Source organism: Xenopus laevis, chromosome 1L (genome assembly GCF_017654675.1).
Source record: "Xenopus laevis strain J_2021 chromosome 1L, Xenopus_laevis_v10.1, whole genome shotgun sequence".
Lineage (NCBI taxonomy): Eukaryota > Metazoa > Chordata > Amphibia > Anura > Pipidae > Xenopus > Xenopus laevis.
This window is the reverse complement of record NC_054371.1, coordinates 181507451-181527969: the sequence shown is the minus strand read 5'-3', so window position 1 is coordinate 181527969 and position 20519 is coordinate 181507451. Positions and strand designations below refer to the sequence as shown.

General features: G+C 36.4%; 1 protein-coding gene across 1 annotated transcript in view; it reads left to right on the top strand.

The window, feature by feature from the left end:
- The window catches only part of adamts19.L (ADAM metallopeptidase with thrombospondin type 1 motif 19 L homeolog), a 118987-nt gene that overhangs the window by 83373 nt on the left and 15095 nt on the right, over nt 1–20519 (top strand). Inside the window, exons 11-17 of the mRNA XM_018264121.2 lie at nt 461–562; nt 6575–6705; nt 6935–7107; nt 16009–16136; nt 16494–16614; nt 17981–18061; nt 19659–19816. Coding sequence (XP_018119610.1) covers nt 461–562; nt 6575–6705; nt 6935–7107; nt 16009–16136; nt 16494–16614; nt 17981–18061; nt 19659–19816 — 894 coding nt within the window. The remainder of the gene's footprint in view (nt 1–460; nt 563–6574; nt 6706–6934; nt 7108–16008; nt 16137–16493; nt 16615–17980; nt 18062–19658; nt 19817–20519) is intronic.

The following is a 20519-nucleotide window of genomic DNA, read 5'->3' as shown; positions in this document are numbered from 1 at the left end:
TTCACATCACCCAGTTTTCTGGTTTTCTAGTGGTTCAGGTTCTTGGCCCATGGAAGCAGTGTCAATTTTTAAATAGCTAGCAATACCATGTCTTGAATCTACCCAATTATATATTTTAAAATGGAAAAAACTAGCAGTTAATCAAAATGTGTTTATGTATTCATTTAATTTATGTGCAAATTGTAGTTAAACAAATGGTGTGTAATGGTGAATATATATTTGGTGAATATATATTTGGTTTCTTGGTTTCTTCTTTACCAAAATCCATGTTATGAAAGCAGGATTTACTATGGTTGCCGTCTTCAGTTGTTTTTTACTATATTGTCGCTATTTACATGTCAATATTAAATAGAGATGCGCTGGCTTTATGTATTTCTGATTGTAAGCATTCTCAGAATAAATGTATCATACCTGTAAGACATTTTTTTTATTAGTCTTCTATTTTTAATATATTTTTTAGCATGTTGTTTGTACAGGGCTGTGGTGTAAACTGGATGGTGAAAAAGAATGTAAAACAAACTTGGATCCACCAATGGATGGAACAAGATGCGGACTAGAAAAGGTAAATTCATATTTTTCTTATACTTCTTCATCCACTTAATTATCATCTTTTGCATTCTTTTATTCCTATACACTTTTAGGGGCACATTAACTATGGGTCGAATATGGAGGGTTAATTAACCCTCCATATTCGACCATCGAAGTTAAATCCTTCGACTTCGAATATCGAAGTCGAAGGATTTACCGCGAGTAGTTCGATTGAACAATCAAAGGAAAAATCGTTTGATCGAACTAATAAATCCTTCAAATCTAACGATTCGAAGGATTTTAATTAATCGATCGAACGATTTTACTTCGATCCCAAATTGCAAGGAAAGCCTATGGGGACCTTCCCCATAGGCTAACATTATACCTCGGTAGGTTTTAGGTGGCGAAGTAGGTGGTTGAAGTTTTTTTTACAGAGACAGTAATTCGACTATCGAATGGTCGAATAGTCGAAAGATTTTTAGCTCGAATCGTTCGAGTCGAAGTTGTAGTCGAAGTAGCCAATTCGATGGTCGAAGTAGCCAAAAAAACCCTTTGAAATTCAAAGTATTTTTTATTCTAATCCTTCACTCAAGCTTATTAAATGTGCCCCTTACTGTTATTTAGATAAAAGGGTCATTTGTGAACCTGAATGCAGCATGCAAAGTGCAAAACAAGGATATTTTTTGCAGTTTGCATGCTGCTTCCTTTACTGCATTAGACAGCACTGTTTTAGTGAGGGGTAGACGGGGGGAGTCAAGTGGGCATCCTCCCATCCCCTACCCACCCCTACCTTGTCATTCTGAGACACATAGGTGGGAGAGTCAAGATGCACATTTGCATTTCTTTGTTTATTACGCAGTTTCATTTTTGAAGGCAAAAAAAAATCATTGCACAAGCTGTTGCTGACACATACATTTGTGGTGTTGTTTAATGCTTATTGACGACAAAACTGGTCTCTCACAGATGAGCACTGCAGAACAAAACAAAATTACAATAGGTACTTAAATCTCTTAAAAAACATTTTGTTACATTCTGTAGAAATGCATTTATGTAATTAAATATGCTGTTACCCAATGCATTCCCAGGGCATAAATTAATATATATTTTTTGCTTTGCTCTACAACTGCTTGATGATAACATAATAATAGGCTATATTTCCATAGAATAAAATAGACTTTATTTTGGAAACTCTGCATACTGTATATCTCTTTGAGCTTTTTAATTATTTGCAAAATATGTTGTGAAATTATGTTTCATTGATTGATAGCTATGCAAAATATTGTTGTGGCAAGCATAAGACTACTTTCAAGTCCAGGCAAGATCAAGACAGCAAATATAAAATATTGTACAAGTAAAGGGATATGAGTTAATTCATACTGTTATACCAATAATTTGTTTTTACCACAACTTACAACATTGGGCGTGCTATAACTGTTTAGAAAGATACAGTGATCTGTATATATTTTACATTTTTATATTTATGTCAAAGCATGTTTAATCCACAGGGGACACGCTAAGCTCTCTTCATTGATTAGAAATATATTAAAGCTTTTACTTGCTGAGGTGTATGAATTTCTAGAAGTGTATCAGTTTTCTCCTAGGTAATGGTAAAATAATTGCACATTTTTATTAATGCCAAATTGCAGTGTAGTGTGCACCTAAATTATGATGCAGCTGTTGCGCAGCATTGGTTGTTTTGCAGTAAACATACAGTATATGTGTATTCTTGAACTTAGCTGATGAGGCTGATGCAAATTGTTCTTTCCTTTTCCTGTATTTCTGTTCTTTTATCGCAACTTATAACCCAGGTCTACAGGTATCAAGTTGTCACCAATGAATTAATATTAAATATTCCTATCACTCAACTAAGATATACAATAATTACCAACAAGAATACTAAGGTGCAGGAGTGTCTCTATACATAGGTGGTTTATCTGTAGCAATGAATGGTATTTTCTACTTACCCTATATTAAGCTGACCAAAGACAACATGTTTTGCTTCAAAAACACTTTTAGGCTTGCAAATTAACACCAAAATTAAAGTTAACGTTGTATGTATGACAATGATGAAAATTTAAATATAACAGATATACTACTAGGTACAAGTCTAAGAAAGTTTAAAGCAGGCACACTGGCATAGATATGAGAATAACAGATGTTCTGGACACAGACGTTTATCCAGGGAAATCCACGCATCCGCTTTTTACATTTTTTTTTAACATGCACATGACTTTTATGCAGTTTGTACATATGTTACTGTGCTATGTTAGAATAGTTTTTTTTTTGTAAAACAGTGTATTGCCTTTAGCCTTGTTGTAAATGAAAATTCCTGTATTACCCCATAAATTATTTTATAAATGATATGAAACATTTTGAAGAAATATGAATGCACCATTATGCATTTTACTTGCACTTCGGGTCTTCATACCCAAAGAATGGACGTGTCTCTAAAGCTTGCATTTTACTCCATTCAGTTATTGGCTAAAGGCATCACTTCAATTCTATTTATTTCTGCTACAAAAAGCCGTCACATCATTGGCAGTCTGGCATCAAGTCTGAGGAGGAGTAATAGAGTGGTGTGTACATTTGAAGCATCAATGCCACTTTTATTGGGCTGAAATACTGCAGATACTGTTCCTTGGAATGAAATGGTATGCTCTGTGACCATCTGAAATGAATAGTTGTAATATGTGTGACCATTAAGGTGTGACCAGTGTATGCCAGGAAAGGAACGTGTGTGCCAGGAAACCAATAATACACCAGCAACAAATCATACATTGAAAGCTCAAAACAATTCAGGAGTATCAAATGTCCTGTGACAAGTAAGAAATAGTAGCATGCCCACAGGCAGAGTCCCACTGAAGTACATGAGTCCATGTCTCTCTCTCACAATCTCCTCCACCAAATCTTTCTGTTGCTCTATTCATTCCCCAGCTAGCCCCACCTCCCAGCAAGTACCTATTTTTCCCAGGTAGGTGTGCTCAGACCCGATAAATTATCTGACTCCTATTGTCTTGAGTGAGGTCTGTGTGGCCAAGACCTCTTGAAGAGCTGGTCATAAAGAAATCAGCTGGATTTCAGTACAGTTGCCCACAGATCCGTCACAATAAGGACATATATTTGGGAAGGTTTTGGACCACTGGCAGGCACCACTGCAGGAAGGAATAAAAACTATATAAGAGTACATTAAAAAAAGAGCATTATTAAAAAGTTAAAATATTTCAGTTCTCATTTTATTTCATGTTTCTTCATGATTCTCTTCAGTAATTGACACACATCCAAGAAGTTGCTTCAAATTTGAGTAAATGGAAACTTTTCCGCTAATGTTCCATTTACTCCACATAGACCCTTTAATCTTCACCATCCAAGTATTTTGTTCCATACAAGCAGACAAGCACTTCAAGCCACATCTGATCACATGAAACTATAGTTTTCAGAAGTCTCCGTGCATCCTCGTTTGGAAGCAGATACACAGTGTTATGTAATTCCATAATTCCAAAGTTTTTCCAGGTGCAGTAACCCATACCAACCAATAAGATGTTTGCTTTTCAGCAGTTGACTAGTAAATACTGTCTGCTGATCAGATGTTTTAGGGCAATAGATTTGTAGCAGACTTTGTACATTTTATTACATAACCCCTTATGTGTTTTACCTACTTGTAGAAATGCTGTTTTGCTACACTTGAGTGAAAGATCTTGGTAAATCTTTTGTATTTGTATAAGTCAATTTTTTTGTCCCTGTCCGACAAAAAAGTAGTTAACTTTATGTAGAAAAGCTAACTGGCTGTTGTGAGCCAGAAAACAAAGCCCATCTATCTTAATATTATACTTTGTAAATCATAGCTGACTTGTCTACAATTTAAGGGACCAGCTATGGTTTCTGCCTGGGTGTGGAAAGTTTATGCAGCATTTTTGCTTTATTTTGTTTGATCCATCTATATGCCTGAAGTTCAAATAAATCCGAGATGCTGTAGAAACTATGACTTAATTACTGATCCACCAATATTTTCCTATATCTTTACTCATTTCATGAGTTAATGGGGGGCTGAGCTTGAGCTTCAGTTTTGACAACCTTTGTTTTAACCACTGTAGTATATGCTCTGTCATCTTAATAATTAAGTGTGGTCACAACTAATACACTGTATGGCCAGAAATTTCCACACACTTCTAAACACTACTAAAACTGCATATCCTCATTATGGAATAATCATTTCCAAGTTCCAAATAATCTCTGACACAAATGTCAGCACAAAAATGATATGTCTGGAATATGGAGTTTTTATGGGTGGACAGCTATACTCAAGCCTAACATCATAATGTTCAGTGTCAGTCATCAGTTAGAGTGGTATAAAGGCCACATACAAAAACTCATTCTCTGGAGTGTTTAATTGAGCTTCACCATCTGGCAATCTGACAGATGAATCTAAGTTTGGTAAATGACAGGAGAACTAAACCTGACTAAATGTTTAATGCCGTCTGTAAAAGTAGAAGAGTAATAGAGGTCTGGAACTGTTTTCTTGGTTTGGACTAGTTCCTGAGTTCTAAGTGAAAGCAAACCTTAATACTACAAGTTACAATTACATTCATTTCATCATTTTGTTAAAGGGGTAGTTCACCTTTAAGGTAATTTTTAGTATGTTATAGAATTGCCAGTTCTTAGAAACCTTAAAATTATTCTTCATATTTTAATTTGTATTGATTTTTAATTATTTGCTTTCTTCTTCAGCCTCTTTCCAGCTTTCATATGGGGGTCACTGTCCTTGGTAGCCAAACTATTGCCTAATGACTTGAGGCAATAGTTTTAATATTACTGGCACTTTTTATTAGTTTTCTATGAAGTTCTCCTCCTTTAGATATTCTAGTCTCTCATTAAAACCAAAGTTTTAGGTTAGTTTGGACCCTAGCAACCAGATTGCTGCTGAACAAAAAAAGACAAATAATAATAAATGAAGTCAAGTTGCAAACTGTCTCAGAATAACATTCTCTATCATACTAAAAGTTACTTTAAACATGAACAACACATTTCATGTAATATATGTGTTGATTGGTTGTTTTTTCTAGTCTGTTTTATTTAATCATTCTAAAAAAGGGAAGTTAACTGTGCAGGTGGTCATGTTGAGGCATAATAAGTAAGTGCCCCAGCTTGCTCATTATGCATTTTGAATCAGGGAATAGATTAACAATCGTAAATTCAATGTATACATAATAATGAGTGTGCGGGGGCACTCGCTTATTATGCACATACAGTATGTGTGCCAACTTGGCCACCAGCTCTAAGAGTTCCCTCCCAGTGTAGTGGGTATAGTGTTCATTACCAGAATGTGGTCTGTGTTAGGTTGGACCACAGGTGTGGAAAACAAACATTTATGATAGTTGCCCCCTAAAAAGTGCTAGTAATGAGGATACAAAAGTATGGCTTAAGCTTTGAGACCCTAGACAGAATTGCTTAAACATAAAAGGATATAGCATACATGTAATTTATATTTTGTATATTTTATAAGTTATGATAACATTGTGCGGGAGTACGGTGGCTCATGGAAAATCCCTTCTACCTTGCAGTGCTGAGGTTCTGAGTTCAGTTCCAGCTTATGCATTTTTTACAAGGAGTTTGTATGTTCTCCCAGGGTCTGTGTGGGTTTCTTCTCACACTCCAAAAACATACAGGCACGTTAACTGGCTCCTGGTTAAACTGACCTTTCTTTTTATGAATGTGATTGGGACCATAGCTTGTAAGCTCAACTTGGGCAGTGAATGATATATTATTGTATCTCTGCAATGCATTGCGTAAATATGTCTACATAAATACCAGGAAACAATACAATTCTGCCAGCCTGGCTGCCTTATGTACCCAAATGGGGTGGGTGAGATTTAGGGTTCATTAATTATTTGCAGCCTTTAGTTACAGCTGGGAAACATTTACATCCAAAGGGGACAACCTTTGTGGCCAGCCTAAGAATACACATTGCTTCTGTAATAGACAGACATGCTGTACAATCATTTTAATTAGCCCTTCTATACAAATGCTGACATGTTTCTATTTTATACAGTGGTGTACTGCTGGAGAATGTACCAGTATAGCATCGTCGGCCGAACACTTATCTGGTGAATGGAGCTCCTGGGGAACCTGCAGCAGAACATGTAGAACAGGAATCAGCAGCAGACAGCGAAAATGCCAAAGGTAACACTGGTTTAGGGTTACAATAATTATCACAAAACGACAGTGTGTTTTAGTTTTCCTTCTTGACACCCTTCTCCTTCTTTTCAACCTAATGCTAAACCCCCTACGTTTTCCATCTTTATCAATTATTTTTCTACCCTAATGAATACATTCATTTGGCATTGTTCTGATAAGCAATTAATGTGCTTCTTTCAGCAATTTTTTAACAATTTTCCATCTTGCTTTTTAGTCAAGGCAATGAAGGAAGACAATGCAATGATCCCAAGATACAACACAGAATTTGTGAAAATCCGGAATGTCCTGGTAATACACCTGATTTTAGGGACTGGCAGTGTCAAACTTTCAGCTTTAGATCTTCATATCAGAAGAATAAACACCAATGGCAATCAATAATAAATGAAGGTAAGAACTTTAAAGACCTTTCCAGGCAGTTTCTTGATGTGCTCAAGGGTCTGGATTTCTTGTTCAGAAACACAAAGCACTGTTTGCTCAGTTTATTACAATACAACAATACATTACCAATAACACTCCTTAATCAACACTGCACAAATTTGTTTAACCATTTAACCATAGCAACCCCTAGCTCAGTGGAAGGAAAAAAAGATGGATCCTGAGGACAACTTGGTAATAAGAAATAAAGCCATTATTAGTATTTAGTTAGTGTACTATGGACACTATTCCAAATTAACTATATTACAGTCCTTTACAGAAATATATATTTGGGATTTTACTTTTACTCTTAAGTGAATTCCCTACCACTCAGGTGAGTTTAGATAGGTAGGCACTGGTGAAACATATTGAAAATGTCTCAGCAAGTCCAGTTGATTTAAACTTTCCACTGCTAGATATATCATGACCTGGGTAAATGACACATACAGTAGAACCCCAATTTTAAGTTTTTTAGGGGACCAGGAAAAAAATATTTAATATCCAGGAAAATTTAAAATCAGGGAATTGTGTTAAAATAACTTTTTCTTCAAGTACTGAAAGGATATAAGCACAGGAGTCTGTTTTACTTTGTGATACAATATTTACTGTGTTAACTAATTGGAATTGACCATGTAAAGGCAGAAACATGGCAAAATATACATCTCGTTACTATTTTAAACCTCTTTATTTCACAAATAATAACATTCATAGAGGAAAAAAAAGCAGTTTTTGGGAACATCAGGACAAAATTTTGATGCAAAATCCAGGAAAACATTACTTAAAATCAGGGAAATGCACCCATTGAAATGTATTATAAATATGCAGGGAAACTTAAAATTGGGGTACTTAAAATTAAGGTTTCACCGTAAGTACATTTTAAATTAATATGGGTCACTAACTCAGTCTCTCACTCACCTTGCACACTGGTTAGACTAACACAAAAGCACCCCAAACCCCAACCACCATCCACAAAACTCATACAAAGCACTTGCTGCCACCAATCTCAGGACCTGAGATGCACCTTCATTTGTTATACAACATACACACATGATTCCACAACCACTAAAGGGTTAACTAGTGTGCGCACACACACACACACACACTAGGATTTCCTTTCAGCATGCAGAGAGCTAAGTTATACACTTTTAGAGCATCAAAGACAAACTTGTTAAATTATATATTTAATATTATAAAAGGTGTAATAGTGCAAATTACCAAAAAGATGTTACGAAATACAAGCAATTTATAAAAGAAAAGGGAAAAAACATAGACTAGCAGGACACAGATTGCATTTTTTATGATCTCCTGTGCGTAGGAACTGGACCAAGAATATAATATCCATAACTCCTAACAGGAGCACGGTGGAGAAATGATATCATATTCATTGGTTGTAGCTTCCCACACTGATTTCCTAGATACCAAACATCAATAATGTGTGACCTGCCTGTAAGAAGGCAAAATGTGAATTGTTAAATAGTTAATGTATAATTAGTTTGGCCACTAGGTGGCAGAGCTTCCTAAATTGAACTGTGAAAGTTGTTGGTACTGAAAAGGAATAATGCAAACAGGAACAGGAAATACGGTGGCCATTCTGGCAGTGATAGAGGAAGGGGCAGCTGTATTTGTTAGGGAGAGGTGAGCAGAAGACATTGTGCCACTGTCTACCTGTTATGAAGGAGTCAAAGCAATGAACTTCAACTGTTTAAGAGGAAGTCTTCTATACCTTGTGTCTTACATGCCCTTGCCCAGATATTCCCATCTGATAAACCAAGGGCCAAACTTAATCACATTTGGACTCAATTGAAAGCTAATGTTGCACTCATAACCAGTTTTTTATAGCATTGGTATAAAAGGTATTGGTTCTATTATGATAAATGTGTTTGAGTTACATATGATAATTCATGAAAATGCGGAGTTACGTTTAGTCAGCTGAACGCTGGCGAAGTTTCGCTAGCATAAATTCATCAGTGAGAGCATTTCATATCGAACTTTCGCTAACATTGTTATTAAAAATGTTCAAACAAAAGAGATCCTCTATAATCCTAGGCATGAGCACACCCTAAAACAAATGTGGAATGTCCCTCAAATGGTTTAAAAAAAAAATATTTAACAGTTACAACTTTTAAACACAATTCCACAATATAAAAACACCAGAGTTTTTTTTAATTGTTATAACTTTTTGACTTACAGGATATGATGCCACTGAAATATCAAAACTTTGTTAGCGGTGTACTCTTTCGGTAGTGAATTGTCCTCTACACCTGGTAGTGAATTAGCGATGTCCCTGCGGATGGTATTTCTGGCAAATTTTCGCTGGTTCGACCACTTCACCCTTAGTAAATTTTCCCCTAAGTCCTTCTCCACGAGCTTTCTCTCCCACACAAATGAATGGCTGTTATCAGCCAGGGTTTGGAGCAGGGCATCACAGGCTGTGACCCCTTTACACATGGCTGATTCCAGACCTTAGTGAAGAGAGACCTGTTTCATATCTGATTTTGGTATTAGCAGAAATGTTTTTTCATGATACCGTGGCCTGTATTATTAAATCTTACAGGCCTGTATCATGACAGCCCCCATAACAGACTTTTACAGAGATGGTAAGGGTGAGATCACACAGGAATTTTCAAGTTGCATTTTTAAAACCATTTATTTGAGTATAAATACACACAAAATGAAGCCCTACTAAAAATAATGGAATACGCACTATAGCAATTCCCACGGGGGGGGGGGGGTTTGTGAGCCAACATCTGCCATGCAATGCTGGTATCTGCGTTTTTCACCAATATGCCAAAGAAACTCCAAGGGGCAAATTCACTAAGCACCGAAGCACCGAACGCTAGCGTCAATTCGCTAGCGTTGGGCATTTTCGTTACTTCGCAAATTCACTAACGAACGCTGGCGTAGATTCGCTAGTGTTACTTTGCACCCTTACGCCTGGCGAATTTTCGCTACGGACGTAACTATGCAAATTCACTAATGCGCGCAGTGTACTGAACGCTACCTTTTACGCTAGACTTCCTTTGCCACCTCAGACCAGGCGAAGCGCAATAGAGTAGATAGGGATTGCTTCCAAAAAAGTTAAAATTTTTTCTAAGTCCCAAAAAACGCTGGCGTGTTTTCTATATTATGGGTGATAGGCTGAAAAAGATCGAGAATTTTTTTGGGGCTCCCCTCCTTCCCCCCTACATTTCTTAACTCATGGCAACTTAACTATACAGTGGGCACATGTGTAGGGCAAAAAAAAAATTTTATTTGATGTTTTTAAGGTTTCCCAGGCATTTGTAGTAATTGTACGTATTCCTCCATTGAAATTTGAATTTGGCACCGTATGCAAATTAACCTTCGCTAGCGTAACTTCGCTTCACTTAGCGAATCAACGCTTGCGCAACTTCGCAACCTTAGGCTACCCCTGTGCGCAACTTCGGATTTTAGGAATTTGCGGAGCGCTGGCGAAACTACGCCTGGCAAAGTGCGGCGAAGCGCAGCGAAGTTGCGCCTGGCGCAACTACGAATCTTAGTTAATTTGCCCCCATATGTTTGAACTCTATGGGATCTGCAGGTTTGGAAATACACTTTGCTGAAATACGCTGCTTATTTTCAATATGGAGGCCAAACTCTTGCGAGATGGATTGCGCATCCATAAAGAAATGCATGTTGGAAAAAGAAAACTACAGGCTGAAAAACATACTTTTCCATGCATGTGTTGTTTTATTTGTATATTTACGCACGACAAGCATTTTTAAAAACACAATGTAAAAACACCCAATGTGACCTTGCCCTTAGGCACACTTTTGTGTGAACATGGGGAATTAAAGGGGTTGTTCACTTTCAGATTAACATTCAATATGATGTAGAGAGTGATATTATGAGACAATTTACAATTTTCTTAATTTATATTATTTGTGAGGTTTTTAGTTATTTACTCGTTTATTTTGCAATTTTAGCAGTCTAGTTGCTATGGTCCAAAATTCCCTACCAACCATGCTTTGATTTGAATAACAGACTGGTATATGAATAAGAGAGGGCCAAAATAGAGGGAGGAGTAATTAAAAAGTTGCAATAATAAATTTGTAGCCTTACAGAGTATTTGTTTTAGATGGGGTCAGTGACCCCCTTTTTAAAGCTGGACTGAGTGAGAAGAAGAAGGCAAATAATTCAAAAGCTACAAAACAATAAAAAAAATTAAAGCCAATTGAAAAGGTGCTTAGAAAGAGCCATTATATAACATACTAAAAGTTAACTTAAAGGTGAACCACCTCTTTAAATGGAGAGACAAACACTGAGAATTCATATGTCAACATGTTCCTGGAAATATCTGATACAGGTATGGGACCTATTATCCAGAATGCTTGGGATGTGGGGGGTTTCAGATAACAGATCTTTCTATAATTATATCTTCATACTTTATCTCTACTAGAAAATCATGTTGGCATTAAATAAACCAAATAGTCTGCTTTTGCTTCTGATAAGGATTCATTGTATCTTAATTTGGACCAAGTACTGTTTTATTACTACAGAGAAAAAGGAAATTATTTAAAAATGTTGCATTATTTGGATAAAATGATACAAGTCTATGGGAGATGGCTATCCGCAATTTGGATAATGGATCTCATACCTGTAATTTATAGAACTTTTTTTGTTTTCTTAATTATTGTATAAGCATATATTAGGAATAATACAAGAGGAAGGAATAAACCCCACTAAATGAAATGGATTTTGCTTCTTAGATTTTAAATGGCCGTTTAAACACAAGCTATAAAAGTTATAGTACAGCCAGTAATAAAATGTAAAGATTTCCAAAGGTTCATTTTTCCATCTTTACATATGAAAATGTGGAAAAAAAATGTTACTTTCAGGTTTTTGTTTAATGGCTTGAAACACATACAGTAAAATATGTTTCAAACACATTAATAGCTTTAGATCCTTTTCCCACACTCATGGCGATGCTGGGAAGTGATTACTACCTCATTTGGCTTTAGCAGCTCAGCCTGTTAGCATTACTATTTACAACAGAAAAGGCAATGACCACAATTAGCCTTGCAACTTATTTTTAAAATGCAATAGCAGCAATGAGTGTGAATTTTAACTGGTATTAATAAAACTACAGTTATGTTGCCCAGCAGGCATATTCTAGATGCCAAGCCTGTACTGGGTATCACCTCTGGAAATTTTTCTTGCATTCACAAGAACACATTCTATGACCTGGCATTCAGAGGCAGAATCTAAACTTGAATTGTACTTAAAGGTAAAAAGTTGGCACACGTATAGGCAACAACAAAACTTACCTAAATAACTGAAAGCTTATTTCTCCAGAAAAAAACAATTTACAGCTACTTTTGCAGGAATCACAGTTAGAAAGCAATAATTTATTAGCACTTTTCTCCCATGGGACACAAAGCACTTTACAGCAAACAAAGACTTGTCCAGGGATACAAGGATTTGCCAAAGGAAAAATTAAACCTCAAATGCTGATGAGGATGATCAGTAGTGATGGGTGAATCTGACTCATTTCGCTTCACCAGAAACGGCAAAAGTCACAAAAAACACATTAAAGTCTATGGATTTTTTTCGCACAGCACTGCGTGACTTTTTTTTTACTATGCATAAGAGTTTATGGTTGTTTTTTCATGGCAAAATGAGGTGAAATATTTCTCTCATCCCTACTGATCAGTGAACTTCTAGGCCGGGGGTCCCAAAGCTTTTCTTTACCTGTGAGCCACATTCAAATGTAAAAAGAGTTGCGGAGCACCATTCAAAATGTTCCTGGGGATGCCAGATTATGGCTGTGGTTGGCAATTTGGTAGACCCTATATGGACTGGCGGCCTACAGGAGGCTCTGTTTGGCAGTGCACTGTGTTTTTATGCAACCAAAACTTGACCAAAACCAGGAATTTAAAAATAAGCACCTGCTTTGAGGCCATTGGCAGCCACATCCAAGGGTTTGGTGAACAGAGACAAGTGTGTAGAGACAAGTGTATCCCTTACATGTATGTGCTTTTCCAAGTACTGCACTCCATGGCGGCTCAAAATTGACACCTAGGCCCAGATAGGGAACCCTTTTCTTTTCAAAATACCCCAGAGCTCAGACAGTTCTAATGTCTTTATTATGTTCCTTTATTTTCCTCCTCTCTTTCTTCTTCTACTCTCCCTTTTCCTCCACCTACTTTTTCTGTTCTCCTTTTCCTCTCTACATACATCTACAGAATGCTGATAACGTTGATGACTACTTAGAAGGGCCTCCCCTTTGTTGGAGATAGGTAAACCATAGGTGCACATGACCTCTTTTTTTATAAAAGATACCATGCTCCCTTATTTTTCTGTATAAAGTGAAACAATATGTTGACACGATGTGCACAATGTCATTGACTGGATGTTGTAAAGATGAAAATGAAAACTCTATGTTAAATAAAGAGTTAAAAAAAAATGACACCTAGGGGGTTTATTTATCAAAATCCAATTTATTCTGATTTTTTAAATAAAAAGGTCCTACCAAACTAGAATCCACAATGTGACCTTATTTATTAATAAAGAAGCACAATTTAATATGTATGAATAACTGCTGATTTTTTTCATCTCTTTAAAAAGGAAGCCAATTGTATGCCTACTTATCCTTATGTATAAATGGAGTCGGTTATATGCTATAATGACTACCACATAGTTGTTTGAGGGCTGCACTACTATTTAAGAAAAAGTGAGCCAAATTGTTGTTGTTAATTTGCAATAGTGGTGTTTTATAAAACATACCGATTTTAATTATGTAATTCATTTGTAATTTTTTTTAATGTTGTGTTACTTGCATAATAACAATTTGTATGGGTTATGATATCTACTAGTTACATACTGTAAGAAGAAAATAGGCAGCCAAGAATATTATAGTAATTTGGGTTATTTCACATATTCATATGATATATATATATTTCATATAGGTTTTTCCCCTCTGAAATGTATTTGTCAATAGTAGAATAAAGATAACAGTCGCCATTGGTGCCCTTCATTTTATGAACATGTAGATGTAATGGTAACTATCTCAGATTACTTTATACACTGACTTTAAATCTCTTTACATGAGTCATTGCCTACATAAACAAAAACTCTCTGTTATTGTACTTTTTCAGATCTGCCAGAACAAGGTTCTCCCCATTTTGTTTGAACCTTTAAAGTCCATAAACACATGTATGTTAAATCATCTGTATTTTTAGTCTATCTCGATGTTTTTATTGGCAGACCACTATTTAAGTTATAGAATTCTATGCAAACTTGTTCCCTACAAAATCTAAAGATACAATCTTACAAAGTGTCAGGCTTATGCTTTGTGTGAATTTCATTAATAAAATGGCTGGGGGTGGGTTGTGGTGAGAGCACATGGTAACTAGCTGCAATGGAGAAGAGGGGGAAGAGGGACTAAGGGTTAGCAGTCAGAAGAGGAGGGTGCTCAGCCCCCCACACATAGTTGTGCCGTAGGCATGTGTCTCTACTGCCTACCCCTAGTTCTGGCCCTGCCAATAAACTTTCTTTAGTATAGATAACATAGAGGCTGTAACAGTTGTGGAACCGGGGGGCCTGCCAGAGCCTCATGCATGTGCGAAAGTTGCATCTGAACCAGGGGGGCCTGGCTACACGTCCTGTACCCGGGCCCCGTCAGTCTTAGTTATATCACTGGCTATAGGGTTCATTTTTAAGTGCAAGTACAATGTGCAAAGTACAATTTTGGGTCCAAGTAATGTTTTTTGAGGTGGTGTTCCTGCGTAAATAGGCACACTGAATGCTTTTCATCCTAACATTACGGGGCCGATTCACTAAGGGTCGAATATCGAGGGTTAATTAACCCTCGATATTCGACTTGGAATTAAAATCCTTCGAATATCGAAGTCGAAGGATTTAGCGCAGATAGTTCGATCGAAGGATAATTCCTTCGATCGAACGATAAAATCCTTAGAATCGAACGATTTGAAGGATTTTAATCCAACGATCGAAGGAATATCCTTCGATCAAAAAAAGTTAGCCAAGCCTATGGGGACCTTCCCCATAGGCTAACATTGACTTCGGTAGCTTTTAGATGGCGAACTAGGGGGTTGAAGTTTTTTTATAGAGACAGTACTTTGACTATCGAATGGTCGAATAGTCGAATGATTTTTACTTCGAATCCTTCGATTCGAAGTCGCAGTCGAAGGTCGAAGTAGCCCATTCGATGGTCGAAGTAGCCCAAAAAAACTTCGAAATTCAAAGTTTTTTACCTTCGAATCCTTCACTCGAAGTTAGTGAATCGGCCCCTACAGGTTATTTACTAAAATCCGAATTTATCTCATTGTCCAAATAAATAAAGCTCGACCAAACTCCCATGCCCGGTTTTGCCTTATTTATTAATAAATGAACTAGATTTAATCGTATCGGTATTTCCAAAAAATTTTTTCCTCAAAAAATTCAAGTTTTGCCAGAAAAAGCCTGAAAAGAAAAATGCAAGGTTTGGTAAATAATACATTTAATAAATGGTGCCTGCTTGCACAGGTACATTCCAGTGCAATGCTTTGTTTTTTCCACAGGCCAGTACATTTTTTTCCAAACAGGAGCACTGGCCCAGGGAAAATATTTATCAATTTATTTTACTGGTGAGTGCCTAACCCCTGTGAAATTAGCTTTACATTTTCTTTAATAAACAAGTATTTGCATATATGTCATTTTGTAATGCATAAATTGTTATAAAAGAGTCAATGGAATCCAGAAAGCATTAGTTGCAAAAGGATTTAAAAACCATACATTTCATTTTCAATGATAGTTTTTCTTTTTCCATGTCAATTTGTATCATGACTATAGAAATTCCTCTAGAAAAAAAACGTGATACTCGATTAATTTTGTATTGCGCTTCCCTTTATCTAGAAAAGCCTTGTGCTCTTTTCTGTTCTGCTCTTGGAAAGGACCAGCCTATACTTGTTGCAGAGAAAGTACTGGATGGAACTTCTTGTGGTCAGAATGGTTTGGACATTTGCTCAAATGGGAGATGTCAGGTACCGTATGGGAACCAATGTACTTTTATGTTCTGCATAGCAATATTGCAACAAAATGTAAACAAAATGTAACTGTTTTTTTAAGTTTCAACAATTTCTTCCTGTAATACAGGGTCACAGTAACTCTATCTCCTGCACTGTTTGGGTGGGTACTATGATAATGGTGCAAATAATGAATGAAAAATATTGCAGTTCAAGAGTGGACTGCAATGTTGTGGAATTGACGCAATGAGCATTCAATTATATATATTTTTGAATTTTTACTTCTCATTTGGGGGGTTCATTTCCCTGTGTGCATCAATGTAGGTATTTTGACACTTAAGAATATTCATCTAATATCACATTATTTTAAAACAGAAAGTTGGCTGTGATGGAATATTAGGATCACTTTCAAGAGAAGATCACTGTGGCGTATGCAATGGGAATGGGAAATCATGCAAAGTAATTAAGGGTGATTTCAATCACACCAAAGGGGCAGGTAAGATGTCAGCTCCATTTTTTTTTTGCTTGGTACAAGCTTAGACATGTCCAGAAAATAGGACTGTGGAGGAAATACCAGAGCAGGTATAACAATAAATATAATATAGTATAAAAATTGCAAATGTTTGTGCAAATAGGTTGCAAAGAAAATGGTTCAGACCACACTCATACATGCGGTCAGACACAGGCTTGTGCGCTCAAAGACTAACACACTCACATCATCCCATATGCTCACTAAAATCCAGAAGAAGGAGACTGATTGGCAGCAAGCAGTTTCAGCCTCCATAAATAATTGTTACAAAGAATTAGGTGTTTGCATCACACTTGATTCTATGATGGCTGATTCTGTTAATGCTTTTAAGAGGGGTTTGGATGATTTCTTGGATGATTTACAATTCTAAATCTGTTGTGCGTTTAAAATCATTTGTCCACCCAGCAAACAGTATGACTGAGTACTAAGACCAGTTGCATTTACCCTTAATTCCGGAGCTATATTAAGAAAGGCAAAGAGCTTTTTAGTCCCAGCTTTGTGTCACAAGCTGACGCTGTATAATATAACACAATTATCAATAAAATACCAGGTATTAGAACCAGGATCGTACTTATTTTTTCCACAGGAAATAGTATATCTTTTATTTTTTTTCTGGAATACTATGATTAAAAAGTCAGTTTTCATTTACATCATAACTGAACATGTCTTAAAGCTAAAAATTGAAAATGGGGTGTGAGATCAAAAATGATAAAACTTTGAAAATCATTTATTAGGACATGAAAGAGACCTAACACCATCCACCCTTTATCTTTACTTTCTTTTCATTAAACTTATGAATATATTCGGTATGGTGCCCTCACTTTTCATTAATTGAGGCTTTTTGCACCACTTACTCCCTTGTTTTTTGCCATGAATAAGTCTTACCCCTAGTGTTTTCTTGGCAATTGAGAATGTTTCATTTTCAGTCATACACAGCTGACAATGTCCCTAAATGCCAAACAACTTTGGGCTGGCATTTAGTAAGAGGATTGTTACACAATAAGAGATCTAAGGGTGATAATAAGGAGTTTGCACTCACCAATTCTACAGGACAATAGCAGCTTCAATAAGACTAAAATATTAAACCAAGCCAGTAATACATTCATAGAAGCCTGGAGGAAAACTTTTCATTCATTCATTATAATTTCCATTAGATGAATCTAAGGAGAAAAAAAAACATAACCCTTTAAAACTGAACTACTACTACTATTTCTTTTTTTTGTTTGTTTTGCACTTCAGTATAATTCATACAGTAGTTTTGCCAACTTTGCATTTGGACTTACACCATAAATGTATAATATGAACACCATAAATGTATAATATGTTTTTGTAGGTTATGTGGAAGCTTTGGTTATACCTACTGGAGCACGAAGAATTAAAGTTGTAGAAGAAATGCCAGCTCATAGTTATCTAGGTAAGAAAAACAAATTAAAGGGGCTCATTTACAAATACAAGTACAAAGTGCAAAGTGTTAGAATAGATGCAGAACTGAGCATGCATTGACAATGTTTTCAAATGTGCTTGCACCCATACTGTACATGCTCTTAGAAACTTACTGTGAATGCCAACGTGCCCATTAATGCCCATTGTGGTGAATTTCAAGCAGCTACAAGCATGTACAATAGGGAACCCTGGAACTATCGCTAGTCTGTGCCTGATTAATTGCAGGGTTCCTCTAGATGTTTGAGTCAAGGTCATTAGAAGAATAGTAACTAGCAGTTAGGCAAAACATGATTATATAATGTGTTTGCTTCAGAAACACGGCTATATATTATATATTATACAATTAAGCTGCTGTGTGGCTGAAGTAGGACTAAATGGCACATGTTAAAAATCCGATAATAGCTGTGTAGAATACAATGGGATCAGTTCTTACACGTGAATCTAAACCCACTGCATTCTACTATATAACTTGTGTTACATGTAACCGTACATTAAATTTGAATTAGTTTCAAACATTTTAATTTTTTAGTGTTTTAATTCCTTTAATGATACCATGTGCATTCCGGAGCCAGAAGAAATGCTATCCCAACGCTGAAACTGTTTATTGCAAATTTGAGCACAATACATGAAAAGCAGGCACTTTTATTGGCACACTGCATTGTGATTGCAGAGGGTGCTACTTAGTGGGTGTCTCGATTATGGTGTCATTCTGAAATAAACACTGTATTGTGGGTGGGGTTGCCACCTGGCCGGTATTTTGGTTGGTTGATCCCAATGTTATTAATAGGGAAAAAATATAAATATATAGGAAGGCCGGTATTATTTTCCAGAAAAGGTGGCAACCCTAATTGTGGGAAAAAAACATTTTTGCAAATGAGGCCTAAATCACATATTTAGAAAATTGTCAAGTGCTTGTTAAAATCTAAACATGCTAAACCTGAATCTCCTCTCTGCACTAAAACAAGTTGATGTCACACTTTCATGGCATCATCTTTTAAGGATTATTATAACTTATTATGTTATTATACTGGCACTAATTTGCTGATCATGGGGTAGGCCTTGGAATTCTTGCAGGGGGAGAGTCTGGGAAACCTGTTAATTAAACATGCGGTACTTTAATCTGATAGCTTCTCAGGGATACATATTAGGTAACCATTTATGAACTCTTGTTATGCTTAATTATTGCTGGTTCCAAAACTAGACTTCTCCTGCAGCCCATCATTCATGCAGTCTTTTGGAGAGCATGGCTTTAGTCTTTACCCCTAAACAAATCATAACACTCCCAAGACAGATGTCAATTCTTTGTTATACTGTTTTAACCAGTGTGCTATAATCTTCCAGGATTTAATGTGCAACATGCCACTTTCATTGCTCACTAAACCTGATCTGTCTTATACCCCTGGAGTATATTATAAAAGAGTCTTACTATCACTGACAACTAGGAACATGTACTACCAACAATCAACTTGAACCAGCATTCAACAGCATTAATAACTGAAAGATAAGTCATTATAGTAGAAATGTTTATATACAGTATTGGAAATAACTGATATTGTATTTTTGTACAGCACTTAGGGATGCTAGTAAACACTCGTTCAATGATGACTGGAAGATTGAGGACCCAGGAACATTCCACTTGGCTGGTACTACTGTGCATTACATTCGAAGAGGTCTCTGGGAAAAGATCTCTGCAAAGGGACCAACAACATCTCCCCTGCATCTACTGGTAGTGCCTTTTGTTACCTCTTCATATATATATTTTCTAAGACAGCATTTGTAAACAGATATGCAACCTCCATCTTGTCCAAAATCATTATACAGCATAAGATCTATTATATGAAATGCTTGGGACCTGGGATTTTCTGGATATAGGTCCATTTCTAGTTTGAAGCACCATTATTAAGGCTACTTAAAATCTTTAAACATTAGAACAGCCTTGTTTTGAGACCAACATAAATGTATGCTAGCTTAGTGATCATCAAGCAAAAAGTACTGTCCTGTCATTGCAAAGAAAAAGGAAATAAGGATAATATGTTGAAATAGGACTCTATGAAAGTGTTATGGCTATTTCAACAGAGTGCCTCCACCCCCACCCCCAGAACTGAGAGAAGTACTTTGGAACTACACTTATTATTGTATTAACCATTTATACCACTGTGCATGAGTTACAAAATAGGAATCAAGGTTCATGACTTTGTCTTTGAGGGAATCACAGCTTGTGGTCATTGCCACATGGGGGAGTATGGGGAATACCCTTTTATAAGTTCAGAAAATGTTTGCAGACTTCTAACATAAGCCTGCCTCCCTATGAAGCTAAAAGGACAAATCTGCATGGCTCTATGGCACATCCACTCCATGATTACCTCAGAAATAACACATACAGTACACTATCAACAGCTAAGGAATTTCTCAGAGGTAGCAATCAAACA